The 23,022-nt window shown below is 44.4% G+C and overlaps 2 protein-coding genes across 6 annotated transcripts in view; one reads left to right on the top strand and one right to left on the bottom strand.

Annotated features, from left to right (window-relative positions):
* LOC309808565 (interferon regulatory factor 6-like) overlaps window positions 1-23,022 on the bottom strand; it is a 726,310-nt gene that overhangs the window by 422,484 nt on the left and 280,804 nt on the right. For 2 of the 5 annotated variants that reach the window (XM_082628946.1, XM_082628945.1), the window contains 3 exons: window positions 12,212-12,422; window positions 3,123-3,328; window positions 1,843-2,084 (listed from right to left, as the gene is read on the bottom strand). The exons of 1 other annotated variant lie outside the window; for it this stretch is intronic. In XM_082628946.1, coding sequence (XP_082485072.1) covers window positions 1,912-2,084; window positions 3,123-3,328; window positions 12,212-12,330 — 498 coding nt within the window. In that variant the 5' untranslated portion in view covers window positions 12,331-12,422 and the 3' untranslated portion in view covers window positions 1,843-1,911. Of the gene's footprint in view, window positions 1-1,842; window positions 2,085-3,122; window positions 3,329-10,747; window positions 10,788-12,211; window positions 12,423-23,022 lie in introns of those variants that run through there. 2 more of the 5 variants (XM_082628947.1, XR_014294755.1) reach the window with 2 other exon arrangements.
* LOC309808563 (BCL-6 corepressor-like) overlaps window positions 18,580-23,022 on the top strand; it is a 54,702-nt gene continuing 50,259 nt past the window's right edge. Inside the window, exon 1 of the mRNA XM_082628943.1 lies at window positions 18,580-19,114. The gene's annotated coding sequence lies outside the window, so the exon portion shown is untranslated. The remainder of the gene's footprint in view (window positions 19,115-23,022) is intronic.

Here is a 23,022-nt window from a genome sequence, read left to right as displayed (position 1 = left end):
ATTCACAGATGGTAGGCTGATGGGAAGCTGTTAGCCAGAGTTAGTGGGGTAGGGAGCAAATCCCCAACTTCAGATGCTGTAGAGGGTAACGACCTGCCTCTCTCATGCAGGGGGAGATGGAATTCTCAGCTCAATGCCTCAGGACTCCGGTCCATTATCATGGCTGTTCTAATCTAATCATGGATGCCGCAACGCTCAAAAGGACAACCAGCCTTGCAATCCACAGCTGGGAAGGGTGGCCAGAGCAGCCCGTTCTCCGAACAGCCAGCACCCAGACGCTGGGCCGTCGGAAGCGTATTGTTTCCTCTCACCTCCCTCGGCACTGGGGGAGGAACCGCCCCGTTCCCACTGACGTGGTACCACACGCGAGCCGCCTGGGTTCACTTACATCTCTCACTGTCGTTCTGGTCGGCAATGGCCTCCTCCGGGGCGACCGACTTTGGCTTTTTGTCCTGACTTCCTTTCAGCCTTTCCCAGTCAGCGGGGCTGAATTTGTGCACCTCGGAGTCTTTGGTCGTGGGGTGGCCACCTTCTCGCTCTTTCATCTCCAACTCGGAGAAGCGCATCACTGCACGCTACAAAGAGAATGGAGATGGAAAAAAGACACACCTTACCACCAAAGCTATTTCACTGCCCTTACCTTAAAGGAAAGTATCTTCAAAGAAAAGTTTGCCCAAAACCAACCACAATTTATGATACAACTGAGATATTTTAAAATTGAACGATAAAAATGTAAGAGTGTCTATGTGTAACTAGTCACACACTCTTTCTTCGTAAAGCCATACGTATGTAGAGATATATGTGGTGTGTATGTATAGCCTTACATACACTGTGGCATACAGACAGACATTCTCTTTCGAAGGTAAATAAAACAAAACAAAAACACAACACAAAGAAAGCGAAACAAAAACACAACAGAAAAGAAAACAAATGCACAATGAATAAAGACGACCATGGCCCACAAACTTCCCTTTGTATATTTGGAAATGAAATTTAACTCAAAAGGTTTGTGTAAGATTCTAGCTACTCAACTGAATGCACGTCATATGACTAGGAGCATGTCAGTGAAAAGTTCAAGGGAAGATGCTGTGGAAGAGCAGTTCACCTTGTGGTTGAGCGTCCTCAGAACGTGCAATGGGAGGTGCAGTACCTGCTCTGTCTCACAGGGACCCTCCAACCTCTAAACGCATCTTTCCTGGGAAGCTGAATTCAAAAAGTCAATTTAAAAACAAGATAGGGCTTCCCTGGTGGCGCAGTGGTTGAGAGTCCGCCTGCCGATGCAGGGGACACGGGTTCGTGCCCCGTTCCGGGAAGATCCCACATGCCGCGGAGCGGCTGGGCCCGTGAGCCATGGCCGCCGAGCCTGCGCATCCGGAGCCTGTGCTCCGCAATGGGAGAGGCCACAACAGTGAGAGGCCCGCGTACCACAAAAAATAAATTAACTAATTAATTAATTTAAAAAAGATAAAAGTCTCTAGTAGAGAAATTTTATCAGAGCCTAGTATTAAGAGCTGTAGAGCCACAAGTTTCCCACGATACAGCCTTAGCAGAGGCTGTTAAGGCAGTGACAGAAAATTTGTACCAAGGGAAATAGCAGAAGAGTTTGCCTACAATTCACGAAAAGGATCCCTGCACTTGGCCTGAAGGAAATCAGCAAAATTTGTAACAGCTTGTGTATTTGTATGCGGGATTGAGAATGAATTTCATTTTTTAATTTCTCTGAATTATCACATAAGATTCAGAAGATGCTCTCTCTGCCTAGAAGCCACCCCACTGGGATAACTATGCCTACGGAGTTCCTTTGCCTATGACTCCGACTTGCTAACAGACTGGCAGCCTGGCCCCAGGGCCTGGTCGCTGCTCCCAGTGCAATGGTGGATATGGTGTCAACGCTTGCAAAATCAAAGCCCCTTACATCCTCTCCATGCCTCGGTCCCACCCCCCACCCCACTCACCATTGATGTTCAGGAAGGGGAAGGTGTCCTGGATGGGAACGTGGTGCTGTGACTGGTCCAGCTCATCTTCCTCATCTTCTTCATCCACATCATTATCTTTCTCATCCCAAGGAGCAGATCCAGTGGATCCTACCCGAGAAACACACACACACACACACACACACACACAAAGGTCAAAAGTGAGGTGCTCACGTTGCACTGTCATCCCTGCAGCTGACCCACTGTTCAAGCTAGGCACTGCCAGCACAGAGGTTCCTTGGGTTCAGTGTGCACCCTCAGTGCCAAAGAGTGGGAACCAAGGGTGTTCACCCCACTCCCAGCTCCTCCTACGGAGCCCCAGTGCAAGCTCTCATCCCCTCCCCTATCCAGGAGCTGCACACCCTGCTCCCTTCTCCTAGGAATCTTTTAATTCCTACTCTAAACCCCTTTCTACACATTCGCATCCCTTCTAAGGACCCAAGGAGCACAGCTTCTCTCCTTTATAAGCTTACTGTGAAGACAGACCCTTCCCTCATGGCAGAGCCTCACTAGATTCACTGGAGGTCAAGTCTAAATTATCTGGCTCTTAGTCGGAACTGGCTAAACATTGAGTAAATATAGGGATCAGGTGGTATTCTCCTAGGAAAAATACCATACAAATTAAATGATCACTTACCCATCATTTATAAAGAGCACTTAATAGCCTTCCTGATGTCATGGCAATTGATTCTTAGAACAGCCTTTGAAATACGCAGGAAAGATGAGAACCCAGATTTTATAGTGGAAGAAGCTGAGGCTCAAAACGTTGAATGACTTGATTCAATGTCCCACAAGTAGTGAAATGGAAAGACCGAGGTTTATAACTCAGACCTTCTAAGTTTTAAGCCCTCCTTCTTCTAAACTACCTGGCCTCTCTTCTCAGTGTTGAGTCCCAAGAGAAGTTATTTTTTATAGAACTCAATACCCCCTCTTCTTTCTAATGCTTTACTGTTCCACTGGGTGGGCAGGAAGACAGTGCTGAGTTTATATCTTTTGTTCTCTGGGTTCTTTCTAGGGGCAGCATTTCTTGCTTTATTTACCAGTCTTCAACCTTGTAAGCGAGGCGACTTTCAAGTCGACTATCGCTTTAAGGGTCCAGCCCGGAACCTGGCACACTGTCCACCTTCTCCCCAGCAGCTGGGGCCTCACCTGGGTTAATGATAGAGCCCTGGGGCTGGGGGATGTCACACACTTGATATATCTTCACTGGGTTCATGGGCACCTCCTTGGTGCCGTCGTACATCAGGTTGAATTCCCTGCTCTTGTTGAGCGCACAGCGGAGCTGGGCCTTCCATTTAGCTGGGTCGGGGTCGTCCACCCCTTCCTGGTACTTCCCCTGTCTCCACAGCCCAGGCCTGAGGGATAGGAAACTGCAGTGAGTGCCTGCTTGTTGCCCAGAAACACTGGAAGGTGTGCCCGCCCTCCCTCGTACAGACACAGATACACACAGCCCTGCCTGACCGCCCCATCACCCCAACTCCAATTTAGAGACTGCAGCAGAAAACACCACGCTGGGGACCAGGCAAGGCAGGGCCTGAGAGAAATTAAACCAAATGCAAATACAGTATTTTAAAAAGAGGAGCCTCATCTCAAGTGCTTGTGCCAACATCATCTGTCAACACTACAATGGCCTTAATGAAGGGTTGAAAATAAAGAAAAATCTGGAACAAGTATACACCAAAATACTAATGGTAACTTTTGGATAGCAAGATTTCAGGTAATTTTGTTCTGGTTTGTTTGCCTTATTTGTTTTTCACATGAATTGCTTATATAATAAGAAGAGAAAGGGAGGTGGCGTATGATATGAAGAATTTAGGCTTGCAGTTCCCTCTCCCTTCAGTCTTTAACCTGATGCACAAATAACTGTTGAAACCAAGTACCTTTAGGAGTAGCAGCCCATAGGAGGGCAGGAAGCACGCTCTGGGGGTTCAGCTGGCCTCGGTGCGAGGCTGAGGGCCTCAAGTCCTAATAAACTCACACCACCTGCCTTTCCCTGCTTCCTCAAACTCCCACATTGGGAACATTTTGCTGGGAACACCAGGGGCTGGTGGCCTGGGCCAAAACCAGTGGGGCCCCGCCTCTCTGGTTTTCAATTTCCAGGTCTAACAGGCATTTATGTGTCTGTTCACGGGATATCAGCCCTCCCCCACTGTTAACGTATCTCAGATGTCTACACTTTCTTCAGGGCTGTGACGTATGTGCTGGTGCAGAAAAGGGGGATGTCTTTTGCAGAGGACTCAAGATCAAGAGAACGAGATGGACCGGCCAGACTGCTCCCACTTGATGTTAGGAAGATAAGGTGGCCATGTAGTTAGAATTCTGCAGGGGAACATAGCCTATATAGTCTATGGGTTTGCAGATCCACAACTTTTATTTTTTCAGTAATGCCAACCAAGCTCATAAGAGACTGACATATAATCCAGAATGCCAGTCTACTCGTTTTCAAAGGGGGATAAAGCTGGTCAGTGACCAGCATGGTTAAGTCCAATAACCTGGACATAACCATGTATGATCTCAACCAGTAACTCCTGTATCTGGTTTCTAATGACAATTCCAAGAACATAAGACCCACTCAACATTTAAATCCAAATTTTCAGATGACTCCAAAGCTAAATGGAAATGATTTGATATTGAACTCTAAATCTGCATTATCTAGACTATCTCTTACCCAGTTGGGTAACCCAGAATCGACAGTAAAAGGCTCCTGCTTTCCCAAAAATCACAGGGCGTAAAAATGAAAAGCACTGGAAAGGCAAGACCCCCAGTGAATTTGCAAAGCTGCTTTTGTGTCTTTTTCTTTTGGACCTTGAAGCCAGGAGAAATTCTAAAAATACAAATGTATTAATTTTTAAAACTTGACTTTACTGAATATTGTTCAGATCCCCAAGCCTACAAAAATAATTTTATTTTTTAAAAAATGCTCCCTCTTCAGACTATACTACAAAGCTACAGTAATCAAGACAGTGTGGTACTGGCACAAAAACAGAAAGATAGATCAATGGAACAGGATAGAAAGCCCAGAGATAAACCCACGCACATATGGTCAACTTATCTTTGATAAAGGAGGCAGGAATGTACAGTGGAGAAAGGAAAGCCTCTTCAATAAGTGGTGCTGGGAAAACTGGACAGGGACATGTAGAAGTATGAGATTAGATCATTCCCTAATACCATACACAAAAATAAGCTCAAAATGGATTAAAGACCTAAATGTAAGGCCAGAAACTATCAAACTCTTAGAGGAAAACATAGGCAGAACACTCTATGACATAAATCACAGCAAGATCCTTTTGGACCCACCTCCTAGAGAAATGGAAATAAAAACAAAGATAAACAAATTGGACCTAATGAAACTTCAAAGCTTTTGCACAGCAAAGGAAACCATAAACAAGACCAAAAGACAACCCTCAGAATGGGAGAAAATATTTGCAAATGAAGCAACTGACAAAGGATTAATCTCCAAAATTTATAAACAGCTCATGTAGCTCAATAGCAAAAAAACAAACAACCCAATCCAAAAATGGGCAGAAGACTTAAATAGGCATTTCTCCAAAGAAGATATACAGACTGCCAACAAACACATGAAAGAATGCTCAACATCATTAATCATTAGAGAAATGCAAATCAAAACTACAATGAGATATCATCTCACACCAGTCAGAATGGCCATCATCAAGAAATCTAGAAACAATAAATGCTGGAGAGGGTGTGGAGAAAAGGGAACCCTCTTGCACTGCTGGTGGGAATGTGAATTGGTACAGCCACTATGGAGAACAGTATGGAGGTTCCTTAAAAAACTACAAATAGAACTACCATATGACCCAGCAATCCCACTACTAGGCATATACCCTGAGAAAACCATAATTCAAAAAGAGACATGTACCAAAATGTTCATTGCAGCTCTATTCACAATAGCCCGGAGATGGAAATAACCTAAGTGTCCATCATCGGATGAATGGATAAAGAAGATGTGGCACATATATAAAACAGAATATTACTCAGCCATAAAAAGAAACGAAACTGAGCTATTTGTAATGAGGTGGATAGACCTAGAGTCTGTCATACAGTGTGAAGTAAGTCAGAAAGAGAAAGACAAATACCGTATGCTAACACATATATATGGAATTTAAAAAAAATGTCATGAAGAACCTAGGGGTAAAACGGGAATAAAGACACAAACCTACTTGAGAATGGACTTGAGGATATGGGGAGGGGGAAGGGTAAGCTGTGACAAAGCGAAAGAGAGGCATGGACATATATACACTACCAAATGTAAGGTAGATAGATAGTGGGAAGCAGCCGCAGAGCACAGGGAGATCAGCTCGGTGCTTTGTGACCGCCTGGAGGGGTGGGATGGGGAGGGTGGGAGGGAGGGAGATGCATGAGGGAAGGGATGTGGGAACAGATGTATATGTATAACTGATTCACTTTGTTATAAAGCAGAAACTAATAATAAATAAATAAATAAATAAATAAAATACAAAAAATACAAAAATAAAAATGCTCCCTGCCTCAAAGGAGTTTACAATCCCTTAAAGGAGACAGATGAGTCAACAGATCAGAAATATAGATACTATGTGAACACCAGTAAAACTGCCTAATCCATAAAGAGTCAGGGGGTAGGTATGGTTGGCCAAGTTTATCGGAATTTATGATTCTAGGGCTGAATCTTGAACATGGGCAGAAGTTAACCAGGTGAGAAGCGTGGGTCACGATACTCTAAGCAGAAGAAGCTTTATGGGCAAAGGCAGAGGCTGAAAAGCACAGTGCTTAGGGGGCCTACAAGCAGTTCAGCTTGCGTGGAGGCAGCATGAGATGAAAGTCTGGGCTTGTAAGTAGGAACCATGCCAAGGGGTTTGGACCTGATTCTTAGAACACTGAGAACCACTGAGAGATTTAAGCAGGTTGTGATGGGATCAGATTTAAGTTTTAGAAAGAACCCTCTAGCTGCAGGACTGAAAAGGGTTTGAAGGGAGGCAAGGCATGAAGATAACACATAGTCTCTATATAATCCATATAATAGTGTCACTAGGGTCTGAACTAAGGAGGTGGCGGTAGGGATAGAGGATACAGGTAACGAAGGAGCCATTAAAGACGCTGACTTGACAGAGCTTGATGAGGAACTGAGTCTTTGAAGAAGGTGAGAGAGAAATCAAGGATGATTCCCTGGTTTAGGGTTTGGGAGACTGGGTGGGGGGTGATGCTGACCACTGAGATAGGAGCAGGTTTAGAAAGATGATTTCCCTTTGGAAATGTCGGATTTCAAATGCCTGTGGAAGGCCTAGGGGAGAATGCCCAGCATGCCCAGGGCAGTTTTTTATCCCCACTCACCTCTCACATCACCTGAGGGACTCTCCCTGCCTGCCTCCAGCCTGGAAGAAGGTCCACCAGATTACTGACATCTCTGCCCTGTGGGCAAGGACCAATTTCGTTTCATTTCTGTATCCCTGCTCAGGCTTTAGCACACAGTAGGTCAATGTGTATTTGTTGAATTGCCTCAAATTTACAGAAATACACTTCTTGGGGAATGAATAAGTTGCTTTTACAGATGGAAGACCAGAAAAACAGCTATGAGCAGAAGGCCAAGGAGACACCGCAGAAAGTGCTGGAGGAGAAAATGCGTGCAGGACAGCAACTGCAGAGCAAACAGGTGTGGGGATGCTCCATAATCCTTGGGGCTGGGAACCCTGGGGCAGTCTGGGTGGCAAGGGAGCCAGCTGCACAACCCCCTGGAACCCCCAAGGCACCACCCTCTCCTCTGATCTCCCTCAGCGGTCCCTGGCCCTGGCCGAGCACAAGTGTGAAGAGTGGAAGAGCCAGTACGAGAGCCACCCCCAGCATGCAACTGTCCCCTACCCTGCCAGCCCAGTAATCATGAATGCCGTCTTCCTTCTCTTTTTTACAATGTGGTACATATGGATTTTTTAAAAATGAGATTTAACCAGCTTTTAAACCTTTCTTCTTTCTAACAATATCAGTACTCTCTGACTCTCCAAATGCGCCTTTTCAAGTGGATTTAATTTATGGAAAAATCACCCTTCATACTTTCCCTTTCTTTTTTAAACCTCCCCATGGTAGTGTAATGTAGTAGAAGGAGATTTGGCCTGGGAGTTTGGACACCAGGGTTCTAGCGGCAGTAACCCACAGTTACACACGTTATATTATTAAAGAAAAAAGTAACTTACAGAAATGTATGAGGCCATTATGCACGTACACACAAATATATATTCACTCATATATCCATAAAAAAGTAGTCTGGAAGGTTCTATAAAATGTTAAAGGTGTTCATCCCAGGGTGGAGGAGATATACGTTAACTATATTACCCTCTTAAATTTTTACGGTAAATGTATATTACTTTTATAATTTAAAAAGCCAAACTTTTCATTTTTAAAAACCTAAAACATGAAAGAAAACTGGAAAACCAACAAAATTAAAACAATCCCTAAGTCTGAGGCAATGATTTTTGTATCCGAGTACAAGTGATGAATGAAAATACTAAGAATGGTGTGTGACACCTTAAAGTATAGAAAAAAATACAGTAAGGCAAGTAGGCATTAAGATAATAGAATATAAAAAGTTACCCAGATATATTCAGACAATGGACTACTATTCCAGTAATAAAAAGAAATGAATTACTAATATGAGCTACACGGATGAGTCACAACAACATGAGGAGCCAAAGAAGCCACGTGCAACAGGGTACTTATTGTATGCTTCCATTCATATGAATTTCTAGAATAGGAAACACTAATACATAGTGAAAGAAAGCACGTTAGTGGTTGCCTGATGCCAGGCCTGGGAAACTGACTGTAAAAGGACAAGAAGGAACTTTTTGCAGGTATTGGAAGTGTTCTGTATCTTGACTTTGGCGATGACAATAGAGATATACACATTTGTCAAAACTTATCAAATTACATGCTTAAAATGGGTACACCTTGTTGAATGTAATTCATACTTCAATAAAGTTGATTTTAAAGTTAAATTAAAAGTCACCTATGGGGACTTCCCTGGTGTCACAGTGGTTAAGAATTCGCCTGCTAATGCAGGGGACGTGGTTTCAAGCCCTAGTCTGGGGAGATCCCACATGCCGCCGAGCAACTAAGCCCGTGCGCCACAACTACAGAGCCTGTGCTCTAGAGCCCGTGAACCACAACTACTGAGCCCGTGTGCCACAACTACCGAAGCCCACGTGCCTAGAGCCCATGCTCCACAACAAGAGAAGCCACCACAGTGAGAAGCCGGCGCACTGCAACAAAGACACAATGCAGCCAAAAATAAATAAATTAATAATAATTTTTAAAAAAATAGTCCCCTAGACGTCTGAGAGAGACAGAGTTCCTTTAAGCTTTCAGTCCCAGCTCTTCTCTGAAGCCTCCCCTCATTCACCCTGGCAGCATGTGACCACTTTGCATCTCTTTAACACCTTATATTTATTTATCGGTTCCATTCAGATTTGATGCTTGAAAAGTTTTGTATATTTTATGTCTATCTTCCATTCAACTTGGTTCCTCTAAGGCAGGAACAATAATCTCTTTCATAAATTGAGACCATTACAAAAACAGAATTATGTTCCCTTTCCTCCCAATCAGGGGAATTTGAAGTAGGATTGATGAAATCCTGGAAATCATAAGCAAAAATGTCATTTCTGCATTTTTATGGCCACAGGGTCCTGTGTTTTCATCAGATTCTTGAAGATATCACAGAGCCCAACAATGTTAAGAATCTCTGCTTTGAATCCATGTGCTTTCACCCAGCTCTGTGGTACAAGGCACCCTGCCCCTGGGGCAATCTGTCTGTGGTCCCTGCAAAGATGATAAACCCACATCAAAGACACTTACTCTTGTGCATGTCAGTGGACTCTACTGCCATCTCTTCCTCCACAATGACGTCACTATCGCCATCTTCAAGATTCATTTCTGTCTCATCTAGAACACTGTCTTCTTCCTCTTCCTCCTCCTCATCTTCCTTGGAGACATCCTTTAATGTGGCAAGTAGTCTGTTGTAACCAGAAACTTGTTCTGGTTCACTCTATGCTTCACTTTCAGAACTTGAAGTATCTATAAACTCTCTGACTAAAAGGAAAATGGGGATTTTAAAAACAAAACTTATACTGTTCTTGTTGCTGCCCCACGACTATCATCAGGCCCACAGTGGAACCAAGTTCAGACTTTTCTAAATAAAAACTAGCTTTTCTGCAAATATGCAACCCTATCTATTCAACCAGACCTAGCACCAAATTTGTTTAAAACAGCTAATCTAGCTATGATTCTAGAAGCGCTTCCTCTTCTTTGAACTGCTCATGTTCCACATGGGAAGACAGCAAACTAAACACATGGAGCTTTAGGTTATAAGGCGATCTAACCTATGTGTCAGACATTTGGCACCTTTAAAGGAGCAACAGGAAAACTTACAACAAAAAAGTGTACTTTATTTCTGAGTCTGTGGTAATGAAATAAGACCTTTGATGATTTTGCACTCTATTTTATGTTAAGCAAACATGACATTCCCTCTTAGGATTCACCAAGAGCCCTCTGGTAAGCCTCCTTAACAGGTTCTAACAGGCTAATCTCTCAGGACAGTTTCATACTTTATACGATATTAGTTATCACAATGGCATTTTAACAGACATCTGCACTTAAAACTAAGCAATATTACTAAAATATAGCTTACATCTAAAATCAAAGAGAGTGGAAATGTAGCCAAACTTTAGTACCATATATAATCTTAGAAGTAACAGTCCAGAATCTACTATCATAAAGAAGGTATAAAGCATTACCAGTTGACAAGTCTGTGGTTTTGCTTCCTTTCTGGAAACCCTGAGAAGAAACAGGCAATGTTAAACTTTAACTACTAGTATGTAGCAATTAGGAAAAGTCTAATGATACAACTTTAAATGAACGTGGCAGACTATACCGTTATAAATACATTATATCTATTGTCAAGTAAAAACTCCATATGCATTTGGACAGGTTTTGGAAGGATATGCCAAATAGATAATAAGAGACGAATGAAAAAGTCTAACAAGACCACATGACAAATACTACAGTCACACAGTAACAGGCTCTCATCCAAAAGATGGGAAATTTTGGCAAATAAAAGCCCTCGGGGTTCACCTTTTCTAGCAAATTTCTTAAGTAGACTATCCCTCTAACTGTTGATAAAGCAGCCCAAAGGGGGTGGGTTGAGCACTAAGATCATAACTGAGAGTCTGGACACTTAGAGAGGAACCCACAACTACCCAAACATTAGTTTCCTCATGGTCATTGAATAGATAGGTGATGTCGAGGGTCCCAAGCAATTTTTTTTTCATTTTTTTAAACTTATTTAATTTATTTATTTTTGCCTGCTATGGGTCTTCGTTGCTGCGCCCGGGCTTTCTCTAGTTGCGGCGAGAGGTGGCTTCTCTTGTTGCGGAGCAGGGGCTCTAGGCTCGCGGGCATCAGTAGTTGCACCACCCTGGCTCAGTAGTTGTGGCTCGCGGGCTCTGGAGTGCAGGCTCAATAGTTGTGGCGCACGGGCTTACTTGCACCGCGGCATGTGGGATCTTCCCGGACCAGGGCTCGAACCCCTGTCCCCTCCGTTGGCAGGCGGATTCTTAACCACTGCGCCACCAGGGAAGCCCCCAAGCAATTCTTTAAAAACATATAAAACGGGGCTCCCCTGGTGGCGCAGTGGTTGAGAGTCTGCCTGCCAATGCAGGGCACACGGGTTCGAGCCCTGGTCTGGGAGGATCCCACATGCCGCGGAGCAACTGGCCCCGTGAGCCACAATTACTGAGCCTGTGCGTCTGGAGCCTGTGCTCCGCAACAAGAGAGGCCGCGATAGTGAGAGGCCCGCGCACCGCGATGAGGAGTGGCCCCCACTTGCCGCAACTAGAGAAAGCCCTCGCACAGAAACGAAGACCCAACATAGCCATGAATAAATAAATAAAAATTAAAAAAAACATATAAAACGAACACAAGCTTATAAAATCTCTGCCCAGTCGCCACACAGGAGGCGTGCCGTCTAGCATCAAACTACAGGCTCAACAAAGGGTAGGAAGACCGGCGAAGAACCCCATCTCAGGCGGGAAGCCGCCAGGATCCCCGGGCGAGCTAGGCCGGCGCCGGGGCAGCGTGGCACGCGGCGGGAGCTGCCCTGTCACTACCCCCGGGGCACCGGCGGACCAAACGCGGGGACACGCGGGCTCCCACCGGGAAAGGACGCCGGCAGGGCCGGTCCCAGCCTTGCCTCTCCATACCTGTCATAGAAGGGATGCTCCTCGCCGAAATCCCTTAGATGCTTCTTCTGCTTTTTAGTTAGGGAGTCGAGCAGCTGGCTCTGGCTCCGGCTCCGGCGCCGGCTCCCGCGTTTGCCCATGGGGAAGACGTCAAGTCAGCCAACCTCCAAGAATCGCGTTTTTCACCTGGAAGTCGTCTCCTCAACCCACTCACGCGGGATTGCCAACGGCGCTTTACGGCGGAAGCAGGGTGCCGTAAAGCAGACCCGCTTTACGCCGCGCTTGTACGACAGGCGTTAGAACTTCCTGTTTCCCATTCCGCCCCCGAGCGAGGCTCTTTGGAAGCACGCGCACGCATGCGCAGCTTTTCTCTGAGCCCCGTAAGGCAGGCAGGCAGGGAGGCTTCGAGCTTCCCCAGGTGGGTAAATGGGTGGGTGTACTTTGTGCGTCTGTTTTGGCTGTGAGAATCAGCCTGCATAAACGTGTAGTAACTGAGATGGTTGAATGCAGTGCCTTTCTATTATGCCATAATACAAATACCAACTAACATTTAAGGCTGCCGGTGCATCTCAACTCATCCTCACAACAGTAAACAAATAGGCCTTGTTAATAAGCCTGATACTGGAGATGAGAAAGCTGATGCTTACAAAAGGTTACACACACACTAGCAAGAGAGGAGATGGAAACCTAATTCTCTCTGATGCGACCACCGGCTTTTCCCACTAGGATCTGCCACATGCGTGTGCTGTGTGAAGAATGAGGACGCAAGGCTGAGATTCCCGCCCTTACCCTACCCCCTCATTTTCTGAAAGTATTGCAAGGGCCCTTGGTAACACATCTGTTCTGGCATTTTTCATGTTATAAAAGCAAAAACACATCCAGAGAGGTAAAGTGACTTTCCTAAATCACCCGGAGAGTCGATGTTAGAGAAAGCAGTCAAACTCAATAAAGTGTCTCAAAACTGAATTGGGGCAAATTGGGATGGAAAACTTTTAAAGGGTAAGTAACTTTTCTATATCTGGGTCGTGGTGGTGGTTACACCTGGTATACAATTACCAAAATTAATCAGACTGTACCTTTGAAATTGGTACATTTTAATGCAAGTAAATAATAATCTCAATAAACAGGTCAAAACAGCGCAACTGGACTTAATACTCTAGAGACAGGCAGAGTGTGCAGGGATACTTAAAAACCACAGGATAGGGCTTCCCTGGTGGCGCAGTGGTTGAGAGTCCGCCTGCCGATGCAGGGGACACGGGTTCGTGCCCCGGTCCGGGAAGATCCCACGTGCCGTGAAGCGGCTGGGCCCGTGAGCCATGGCCACTGAGCCTGCGCGTCCGGAGCCTGTGCTCCGCAACGGGAGAGGCCACAACAGTGAGAGGCCCGCGTACCGAAAACAAACAAACAAAACAAAAACCACAGGATAAACACAGAGACACTTTTTTTCTAATAGTAACTTACAATGTCAATCATAAACCACAGAATTCACCTGAATATTTAAGGTAAAATAGGAGCCATCAAAGATAGTGTTCATTGCCTCTGCTATTAGAGGAGTGTCTGTGAGAGAATTGGAGCTTTGTCCAATACCATGTCACAACTATAGAAGTCGCACTACAACTATTAAAATCCTAGTATTGTCGTTCTGGGGACCATCTACTCCTAATTAGATTCTGGGAGCTTAGGGTGGCGTACGGAGGCAAAGGGAGGGAGTATCAAGAAAATATGCAAACAGCAGGTAGTGCCAGCAGATGGCCCAGCCAACGAACCCAGAAACAAACAGACATGTGTCTTCTGTCTCATTTCAAGATAAAAAGTACAGTCACTTACGTAAACAAAAGGCTGTTTGCAAATGTCATCATACATTCTAAGGCACCATCCACAGTATAACCTGGCTATGACAATAAAGTCATACAATGTTTTTTCTCCTCCCACCCTATTCCAAGTGCCCCAGCTTCCCTCCCCAGAGGCAACCAGTTTCTTGGTGTTCTTCCAGAGATCTGCTATAAAAAGCTATACTCTTGAGCACTTGATGTGACTCTTTACTCTCTCCTGCTTTCCATGTCATTGTAGTCCTATGGACAGGTCTAGACTGTTCCCAGGTTCAGACACAACTGTGCCCTAGCTCCACCCAAGTGCTCTCATCATTGGCTCACTGAGCCCGCTTCTGAAAATATTTATATTAGCCTTTGACAACATAAAAGGGGATGCTTTGTGAAATTTTAACCTGAGAGTTCGGAATTGAAACATATTTTTCATGCCTCCAGTGAAAGTTCTCTTAGTAAAACCCACACAAAGAAGATGCATGTGCCAACTAGTGAAGGCCCTGGGAAAATTGTAATAAAGGCAAAATTTGTTCTTCCCTTTCTTCTTCTCACGCTCAGCCCTTCCCTTTCCCTCCTGCAGGGTTGTCTTTGCCCTTTGCCCTCAGGGACTCAGTATTTTCAGGGGTAAAAACAATCCAGGAAATAATCTTTTATACTAGTTTGTAAAGAGAGGCTGATGAATTAATGTTACTTGGGTATTTTCAATTCGGGGAGACTCCCTAGGATAACGATCTCAAGGGGTGGGAGGGGGGTGGCTGTCCCTTAAGACAAGATGGTCAGAATATTCAAAAAAGTGTTAGTTTTTCTTTATTAAAAACTTTTTCTTTGGAAAATTTCAAGTATATACAAAAGTAGACAAAACAGTATAATACACTCCCATGTTCCCATCCCTCGGCTTCAATGCAAGGTATGCCCACCCACTACCCCTAACTCCCGCCCCTGTATTATTTTTGAAGCAAATCCCAGACATTGTATTATTTTATCTGTAAATATTTATTTCTAAATATCTAAAAGATAAGGGTTCTTTCTTTAACATAGCTACAATGGCACTATTTCACCTAAAAAAAAGATGATAACAATTATTTAATATCATCATGTAACCAGTCAGTATTCAGATTTCTGATTGTCTCATAAATGTCGTCTTTTTTTTTTTTTTACACTGTTAGTTGAACATGTTCTGCTGTTCTCTGTGTCTCTCGTGAATACATTGTGGGATTTAGAACTTTGATCAGATTTCATTATAGCTGATATTTTAGACTTCCATCAGGAGGCGTATACCGTCTGGTTGTCTTTCATTTTGTGATGTTACCAGTCATTGGTAGTCAATGTCTAAATTCGTTAATTCATTAGAGGTCACATTCTAATTCTCTCATGAGGTGATATTCTAATTCTATCATTTCTTCTTCACTTACTTGCTGGACTATTTCTATGAAAGCAAGCTTTTCCTTCCCCTAAATTTTGCTTACCCAGTGGTACTGTTTGTATAGGAAAAGCAGAAGAAATGCTTGATTCTCTCCCTTCATTTACTAATTTTCAACACAAGGAGTCAATTCACTGGATCTTCTCAGGTTGACCAATCAAGTTTTTTTTTTTAATTTTTAGTATCATTATGAACTCATGGAATTATACAAATTGATGTGTTTTAATCCCTTGCAAGTATTATGGTGTACATGATTTGAAAGAGCTTATTTGACATATAGTGATGTATTTGAAAAGACAAACTATGTCCTAATACAAACCACAGGAAGTAAACAGGAGTCTATCTGAGATTCTCAACAGAGCAGGAATGGGAAGGTGGGGAAGGAGCACAATTTGAGGATACAGATCAGATGCTGGGGAAGTTTGAGTTTTGAAATTTATGTGATAATATAAGTGGTAACAAGGGCACATGTGTTCAAGATATGTTGACAGGGAGCCATAAATAATCCAAAGGTATGACTCTCTAATTATGAAAGCTCCGACACCTCAGCTACTGATTTGGGAAGATTCTGGGGAAGGTGTGTGTGCACCCACACATCTGTCTCCTCCTAGATGCCTCAAATCAGTCTCCTCCACCACATGTATGCATACATGTCTGTATACACCCCAAAGCCATCCAGCCTCTTCCTGAGAGTGCTGGCAGAAATCAGTCTCTCGCTACCTGTATAATGAAATGAGCTTGTTTATTCATTAAAAAAAAATGTACTAAACACCACGTGCCAGGTGCTGTGCTAGTAGCTGAGGCTGGGGGAAAGAATAAGATCCATTCCAGCCTCTTCAAGGAGCTCTCAGCCTCATCCAGGTATGGATAAGTACGCAGACTCTTACGATACACTGTGATAAATGCTAAACTGATAGATGCAGGGTGCTAAGGAAGCAGCTCAGTCAGAGTTTTGGTGCTGCTGGGGGTTGGGGGCCGGGGGGAGGGTCATCTGCTGCCTTTGAGCGTTTGTCAGCCTGTCACGCTCATTGAACATCGGTATTGAACTTGAGATTAATCTAGATTCTAGATTTTAGGCTGTATGAGTTGTTTCAGCTGACTTCATGAACAGCATATGTGTGTGTTCAAGACAGGGTATGAGGGATATAGGGCAACAGGAAATTAGAGACCTGGATAGTCATCGGATTCCACAGCGTTTATTGTGTAAGGAGCAATGAGCTTTCTAAGTGGAGCATGTTTTAGATAACGAGATTATGTCTGAAAAGAGAAAAGCTTTGTAATGCGTTTCAATGCACTCTACATAACTTGAAAATGTAAAACTATTATATATAGTGCCTACACTTTCTATTCATCTGTACCCAGAAGAACTATCCATTGTCAAACCCAGAGCCTGGCATAGAGTGACCTGTAATAATTATGTTTCCTCAAGCTTATCAGAGGTTGTTTTATATTAGGCCTAGCCTAAAACTGAAATATTTTATCAGATTATATTCACCTGACTGAGAACAAGGCTAAAATGCTACACTAGAGGGGATAAAGTTTTACCTCCCTCTCTCTAGTGGAATGTTGGTGTAACTACATTCTGTTTTTCACATTTTTCTGGCAGAGGCTTAGCAGGCAAACCTTCATTCATTTATCAAACATTTTCTAAACAGTTACCATGTTCCTGTCATAATGTTAGGGATTAATGATTTAAAAACCTCACACCTCAGGCTTTCCCCTTGAAAGACCTCATAGTCTAGTTGGGGGAGACAAAGCAATTAACAAATAATTATGTTGTCATGGGCTAGATTAGAAGGGTGTCTACAAAGGGTTTTGGGAACCCAGAAGATAAAGAAGCTCCTCTTGCTGTGGAGGAGAGAGGAAAGGTCATGGGGAGTTGCAGAGAGGATGCACTGAGTCAGGGTTTCCTGGGAAAGAAGGTTCCAGGGAGAGGGAATAGCATGAGCAAGGTGGAAAGATGTGTTTGGAGAACTGTCTGTGGACCCTGTTGCTGAGGTGGGTGGGTGGGAGTAGAGAGGTTGGAGAGACGGACAGGTGAGGATTCAGCCCACTAAAGGCCTTGCATGCCTTGCTGGGGCATTGAGGCCCAATCCCATGTAAGGTGAGGAACCCTTAAAGGATTTCAAGCAAGGGGGTTATGTGAACCGATTTGGACTTCAGCGAAATCACGGTGATGTCTGTATGGGTGACAAGGACATTAAATCTTCCTTTCCGACGCCTTCCTGGAGCAGCCGATTCGCTACTGATGCTGCCCACCTCCAAAAGACTTTGGAGACATTTTCATGTTTTGTTTGTTTGTTTTCGGTACGCGGGCCTCTCACTGTTGTGGCCTCTCCCGTTGCGGAGCACAGGCTCCGGACGCGCAGGCTCAGCGGCCATGGCTCACGGGCCCAGCCGCTTCGCGGCACGTGGGATCTTCCCGGACCGGGGCACGAACCCGTGTCCCCTGCATCGGCAGGCGGACTCTCAACCACTGCGCCACCAGGGAAGCCCTATCCTGTGGTTTTTAAGTATCCCTGCACACTCTGCCTGTCTCTAGAGTATTAAGTCCAGTTGCGCTGTTTTGACCTCTTTGTTTATTGAGATTATTATTTACTTGCATTAAAATGTACCAATTTCAAAGGTACAGTCTGATTAATTTTGGTAATTGTATACCAGGTGTAACCACCACCACGACCCAGATATAGAAAAGTTACTTACCCTTTAAAAGTTTTCCATCCCAATTTGCCCCAATTCAGTTTTGAGACACTTTATTGAGTTTGACTGCTTTCTCTAACATCGACTCTCCGGGTGATTTAGGAAAGTCACTTTACCTCTCTGGATGTGTTTTTGCTTTTATAACATGAAAAATGCCAGAACAGATGTGTTACCAAGGGCCCTTGCAATACTTTCAGAAAATGAGGGGGTAGGGTAAGGGCGGGAATCTCAGCCTTGCGTCCTCATTCTTCACACAGCACACGCATGTGGCAGATCCTAGTGGGAAAAGCCGGTGGTCGCATCAGAGAGAATTAGGTTTCCATCTCCTCTCTTGCTAGTGTGTGTGTAACCTTTTGTAAGCATCAGCTTTCTCATCTCCAGTATCAGGCTTATTAACAAGGCCTATTTGTTTACTGTTGTGAGGATGAGTTGAGATGCACCGGCAGCCTTAAATGTTAGTTGGTATTTGTATTATGGCATAATAGAAAGGCACTGCATTCAACCATCTCAGTTACTACACGTTTATGCAGGCTGATTCTCACAGCCAAAACAGACGCACAAAGTACACCCACCCATTTACCCACCTGGGGAAGCTCGAAGCCTCCCTGCCTGCCTGCCTTACGGGGCTCAGAGAAAAGCTGCGCATGCGTGCGCGTGCTTCCAAAGAGCCTCGCTCGGGGGCGGAATGGGAAACAGGAAGTTCTAACGCCTGTCGTACAAGCGCGGCGTAAAGCGGGTCTGCTTTACGGCACCCTGCTTCCGCCGTAAAGCGCCGTTGGCAATCCCGCGTGAGTGGGTTGAGGAGACGACTTCCAGGTGAAAAACGCGATTCTTGGAGGTTGGCTGACTTGACGTCTTCCCCATGGGCAAACGCGGGAGCCGGCGCCGGAGCCGGAGCCAGAGCCAGCTGCTCGACTCCCTAACTAAAAAGCAGAAGAAGCATCTAAGGGATTTCGGCGAGGAGCATCCCTTCTATGACAGGTATGGAGAGGCAAGGCTGGGACCGGCCCTGCCGGCGTCCTTTCCCGGTGGGAGCCCGCGTGTCCCCGCGTTTGGTCCGCCGGTGCCCCGGGGGTAGTGACAGGGCAGCTCCCGCCGCGTGCCACGCTGCCCCGGCGCCGGCCTAGCTCGCCCGGGGATCCTGGCGGCTTCCCGCCTGAGATGGGGTTCTTCGCCGGTCTTCCTACCCTTTGTTGAGCCTGTAGTTTGATGCTAGACGGCACGCCTCCTGTGTGGCGACTGGGCAGAGATTTTATAAGCTTGTGTTCGTTTTATATGTTTTTTTTAATTTTTATTTATTTATTCATGGCTATGTTGGGTCTTCGTTTCTGTGCGAGGGCTTTCTCTAGTTGCGGCAAGTGGGGGCCACTCCTCATCGCGGTGCGCGGGCCTCTCACTATCGCGGCCTCTCTTGTTGCGGAGCACAGGCTCCAGACGCACAGGCTCAGTAATTGTGGCTCACGGGGCCAGTTGCTCCGCGGCATGTGGGATCCTCCCAGACCAGGGCTCGAACCCGTGTGCCCTGCATTGGCAGGCAGACTCTCAACCACTGCGCCACCAGGGGAGCCCCGTTTTATATGTTTTTAAAGAATTGCTTGGGGGCTTCCCTGGTGGCGCAGTGGTTAAGAATCCGCCTGCCAACGGAGGGGACAGGGGTTCGAGCCCTGGTCCGGGAAGATCCCACATGCCGCGGTGCAAGTAAGCCCGTGCGCCACAACTATTGAGCCTGCACTCCAGAGCCCGCGAGCCACAACTACTGAGCCAGGGTGGTGCAACTACTGATGCCCGCGAGCCTAGAGCCCCTGCTCCGCAACAAGAGAAGCCACCTCTCGCCGCAACTAGAGAAAGCCCGGGCGCAGCAACGAAGACCCATAGCAGGCAAAAATAAATAAATTAAATAAGTTTAAAAAAATGAAAAAAAAATTGCTTGGGACCCTCGACATCACCTATCTATTCAATGACCATGAGGAAACTAATGTTTGGGTAGTTGTGGGTTCCTCTCTAAGTGTCCAGACTCTCAGTTATGATCTTAGTGCTCAACCCACCCCCTTTGGGCTGCTTTATCAACAGTTAGAGGGATAGTCTACTTAAGAAATTTGCTAGAAAAGGTGAACCCCGAGGGCTTTTATTTGCCAAAATTTCCCATCTTTTGGATGAGAGCCTGTTACTGTGTGACTGTAGTATTTGTCATGTGGTCTTGTTAGACTTTTTCATTCGTCTCTTATTATCTATTTGGCATATCCTTCCAAAACCTGTCCAAATGCATATGGAGTTTTTACTTGACAATAGATATAATGTATTTATAACGGTATAGTCTGCCACGTTCATTTAAAGTTGTATCATTAGACTTTTCCTAATTGCTACATACTAGTAGTTAAAGTTTAACATTGCCTGTTTCTTCTCAGGGTTTCCAGAAAGGAAGCAAAACCACAGACTTGTCAACTGGTAATGCTTTATACCTTCTTTATGATAGTAGATTCTGGACTGTTACTTCTAAGATTATATATGGTACTAAAGTTTGGCTACATTTCCACTCTCTTTGATTTTAGATGTAAGCTATATTTTAGTAATATTGCTTAGTTTTAAGTGCAGATGTCTGTTAAAATGCCATTGTGATAACTAATATCATATAAAGTATGAAACTGTCCTGAGAGATTAGCCTGTTAGAACCTGTTAAGGAGGCTTACCAGAGGGCTCTTGGTGAATCCTAAGAGGGAATGTCATGTTTGCTTAACATAAAATAGAGTGCAAAATCATCAAAGGTCTTATTTCATTACCACAGACTCAGAAATAAAGTACACTTTTTTGTTGTAAGTTTTCCTGTTGCTCCTTTAAAGGTGCCAAGTGTCTGACACATAGGTTAGATCGCCTTATAACCTAAAGCTCCATGTGTTTAGTTTGCTGTCTTCCCATGTGGAACATGAGCAGTTCAAAGAAGAGGAAGCGCTTCTAGAATCATAGCTAGATTAGCTGTTTTAAACAAATTTGGTGCTAGGTCTGGTTGAATAGATAGGGTTGCATATTTGCAGAAAAGCTAGTTTTTATTTAGAAAAGTCTGAACTTGGTTCCACTGTGGGCCTGATGATAGTCGTGGGGTAGCAACAAGAACAGTATAAGTTTTGTTTTTAAAATCCCCATTTTCCTTTTAGTCAGAGAGTTTATAGATACTTCAAGTTCTGAAAGTGAAGCATAGAGTGAACCAGAACAAGTTTCTGGTTACAACAGACTACTTGCCACATTAAAGGATGTCTCCAAGGAAGATGAGGAGGAGGAAGAGGAAGAAGACAGTGTTCTAGATGAGACAGAAATGAATCTTGAAGATGGCGATAGTGACGTCATTGTGGAGGAAGAGATGGCAGTAGAGTCCACTGACATGCACAAGAGTAAGTGTCTTTGATGTGGGTTTATCATCTTTGCAGGGACCACAGACAGATTGCCCCAGGGGCAGGGTGCCTTGTACCACAGAGCTGGGTGAAAGCACATGGATTCAAAGCAGAGGTTCTTAACATTGTTGGGCTCTGTGATATCTTCAAGAATCTGATGAAAACACAGGACCCTGTGGCCATAAAAATGCAGAAATGACATTTTTGCTTATGATTTCCAGGATTTCATCAATCCTACTTCAAATTCCCCTGATTGGGAGGAAAGGGAACATAATTCTGTTTTTGTAATGGTCTCAATTTATGAAAGAGATTATTGTTCCTGCCTTAGAGGAACCAAGTTGAATGGAAGATAGACATAAAATATACAAAACTTTTCAAGCATCAAATCTGAATGGAACCGATAAATATAAGGTGTTAAAGAGATGCACAGTGGTCACATGCTGCCAGGGTGAATGAGGGGAGGCTTCAGAGAAGAGCTGGGACTGAAAGCTTAAAGGAACTCTGTCTCACTCAGACGTCTAGGGGACTATTTTTTTTAAAATTATTATTAATTTATTTATTTTTGGCTGCATTGTGTCTTTGTTGCAGTGCGCCGGCTTCTCACTGTGGTGGCTTCTCTTGTTGTGGAGCATGGGCTCTAGGCACGTGGGCTTCGGTAGTTGTGGCACACGGGCTCAGTAGTTGTGGCTCACGGGCTCTAGAGCACAGGCTCTGTAGTTGTGGCGCACGGGCTTAGTTGCTCGGCGGCATGTGGGATCTCCCCGGACTAGGGCTTGAAACCACGTCCCCTGCATTAGCAGGCGAATTCTTAACCACTGTGACACCAGGGAAGTCCCCATAGGTGACTTTTAATTTAACTTTAAAATCAACTTTATTGAAGTATGAATTACATTCAACAAGGTGTACCCATTTTAAGCATGTAATTTGATAAGTTTTGACAAATGTGTATATCTCTATTGTCATCGCCAAAGTCAAGATACAGAACACTTCCAATACCTGCAAAAAGTTCCTTCTTGTCCTTTTACAGTCAGTTTCCCAGGCCTGGCATCAGGCAACCACTAACGTGCTTTCTTTCACTATGTATTAGTGTTTCCTATTCTAGAAATTCATATGAATGGAAGCATACAATAAGTACCCTGTTGCACGTGGCTTCTTTGGCTCCTCATGTTGTTGTGACTCATCCGTGTAGCTCATATTAGTAATTCATTTCTTTTTATTACTGGAATAGTAGTCCATTGTCTGAATATATCTGGGTAACTTTTTATATTCTATTATCTTAATGCCTACTTGCCTTACTGTATTTTTTTCTATACTTTAAGGTGTCACACACCATTCTTAGTATTTTCATTCATCACTTGTACTCGGATACAAAAATCATTGCCTCAGACTTAGGGATTGTTTTAATTTTGTTGGTTTTCCAGTTTTCTTTCATGTTTTAGGTTTTTAAAAATGAAAAGTTTGGCTTTTTAAATTATAAAAGTAATATATATTTACTGTAAAAATTTA

This window comes from Mesoplodon mirus (genome assembly GCF_964341445.2).
Source record: "Mesoplodon mirus genome assembly, chromosome: 7".
NCBI classification, from domain to species: domain Eukaryota; kingdom Metazoa; phylum Chordata; class Mammalia; order Artiodactyla; family Ziphiidae; genus Mesoplodon; species Mesoplodon mirus.
This window is presented reverse-complemented; position numbering and strand designations above follow the sequence as displayed.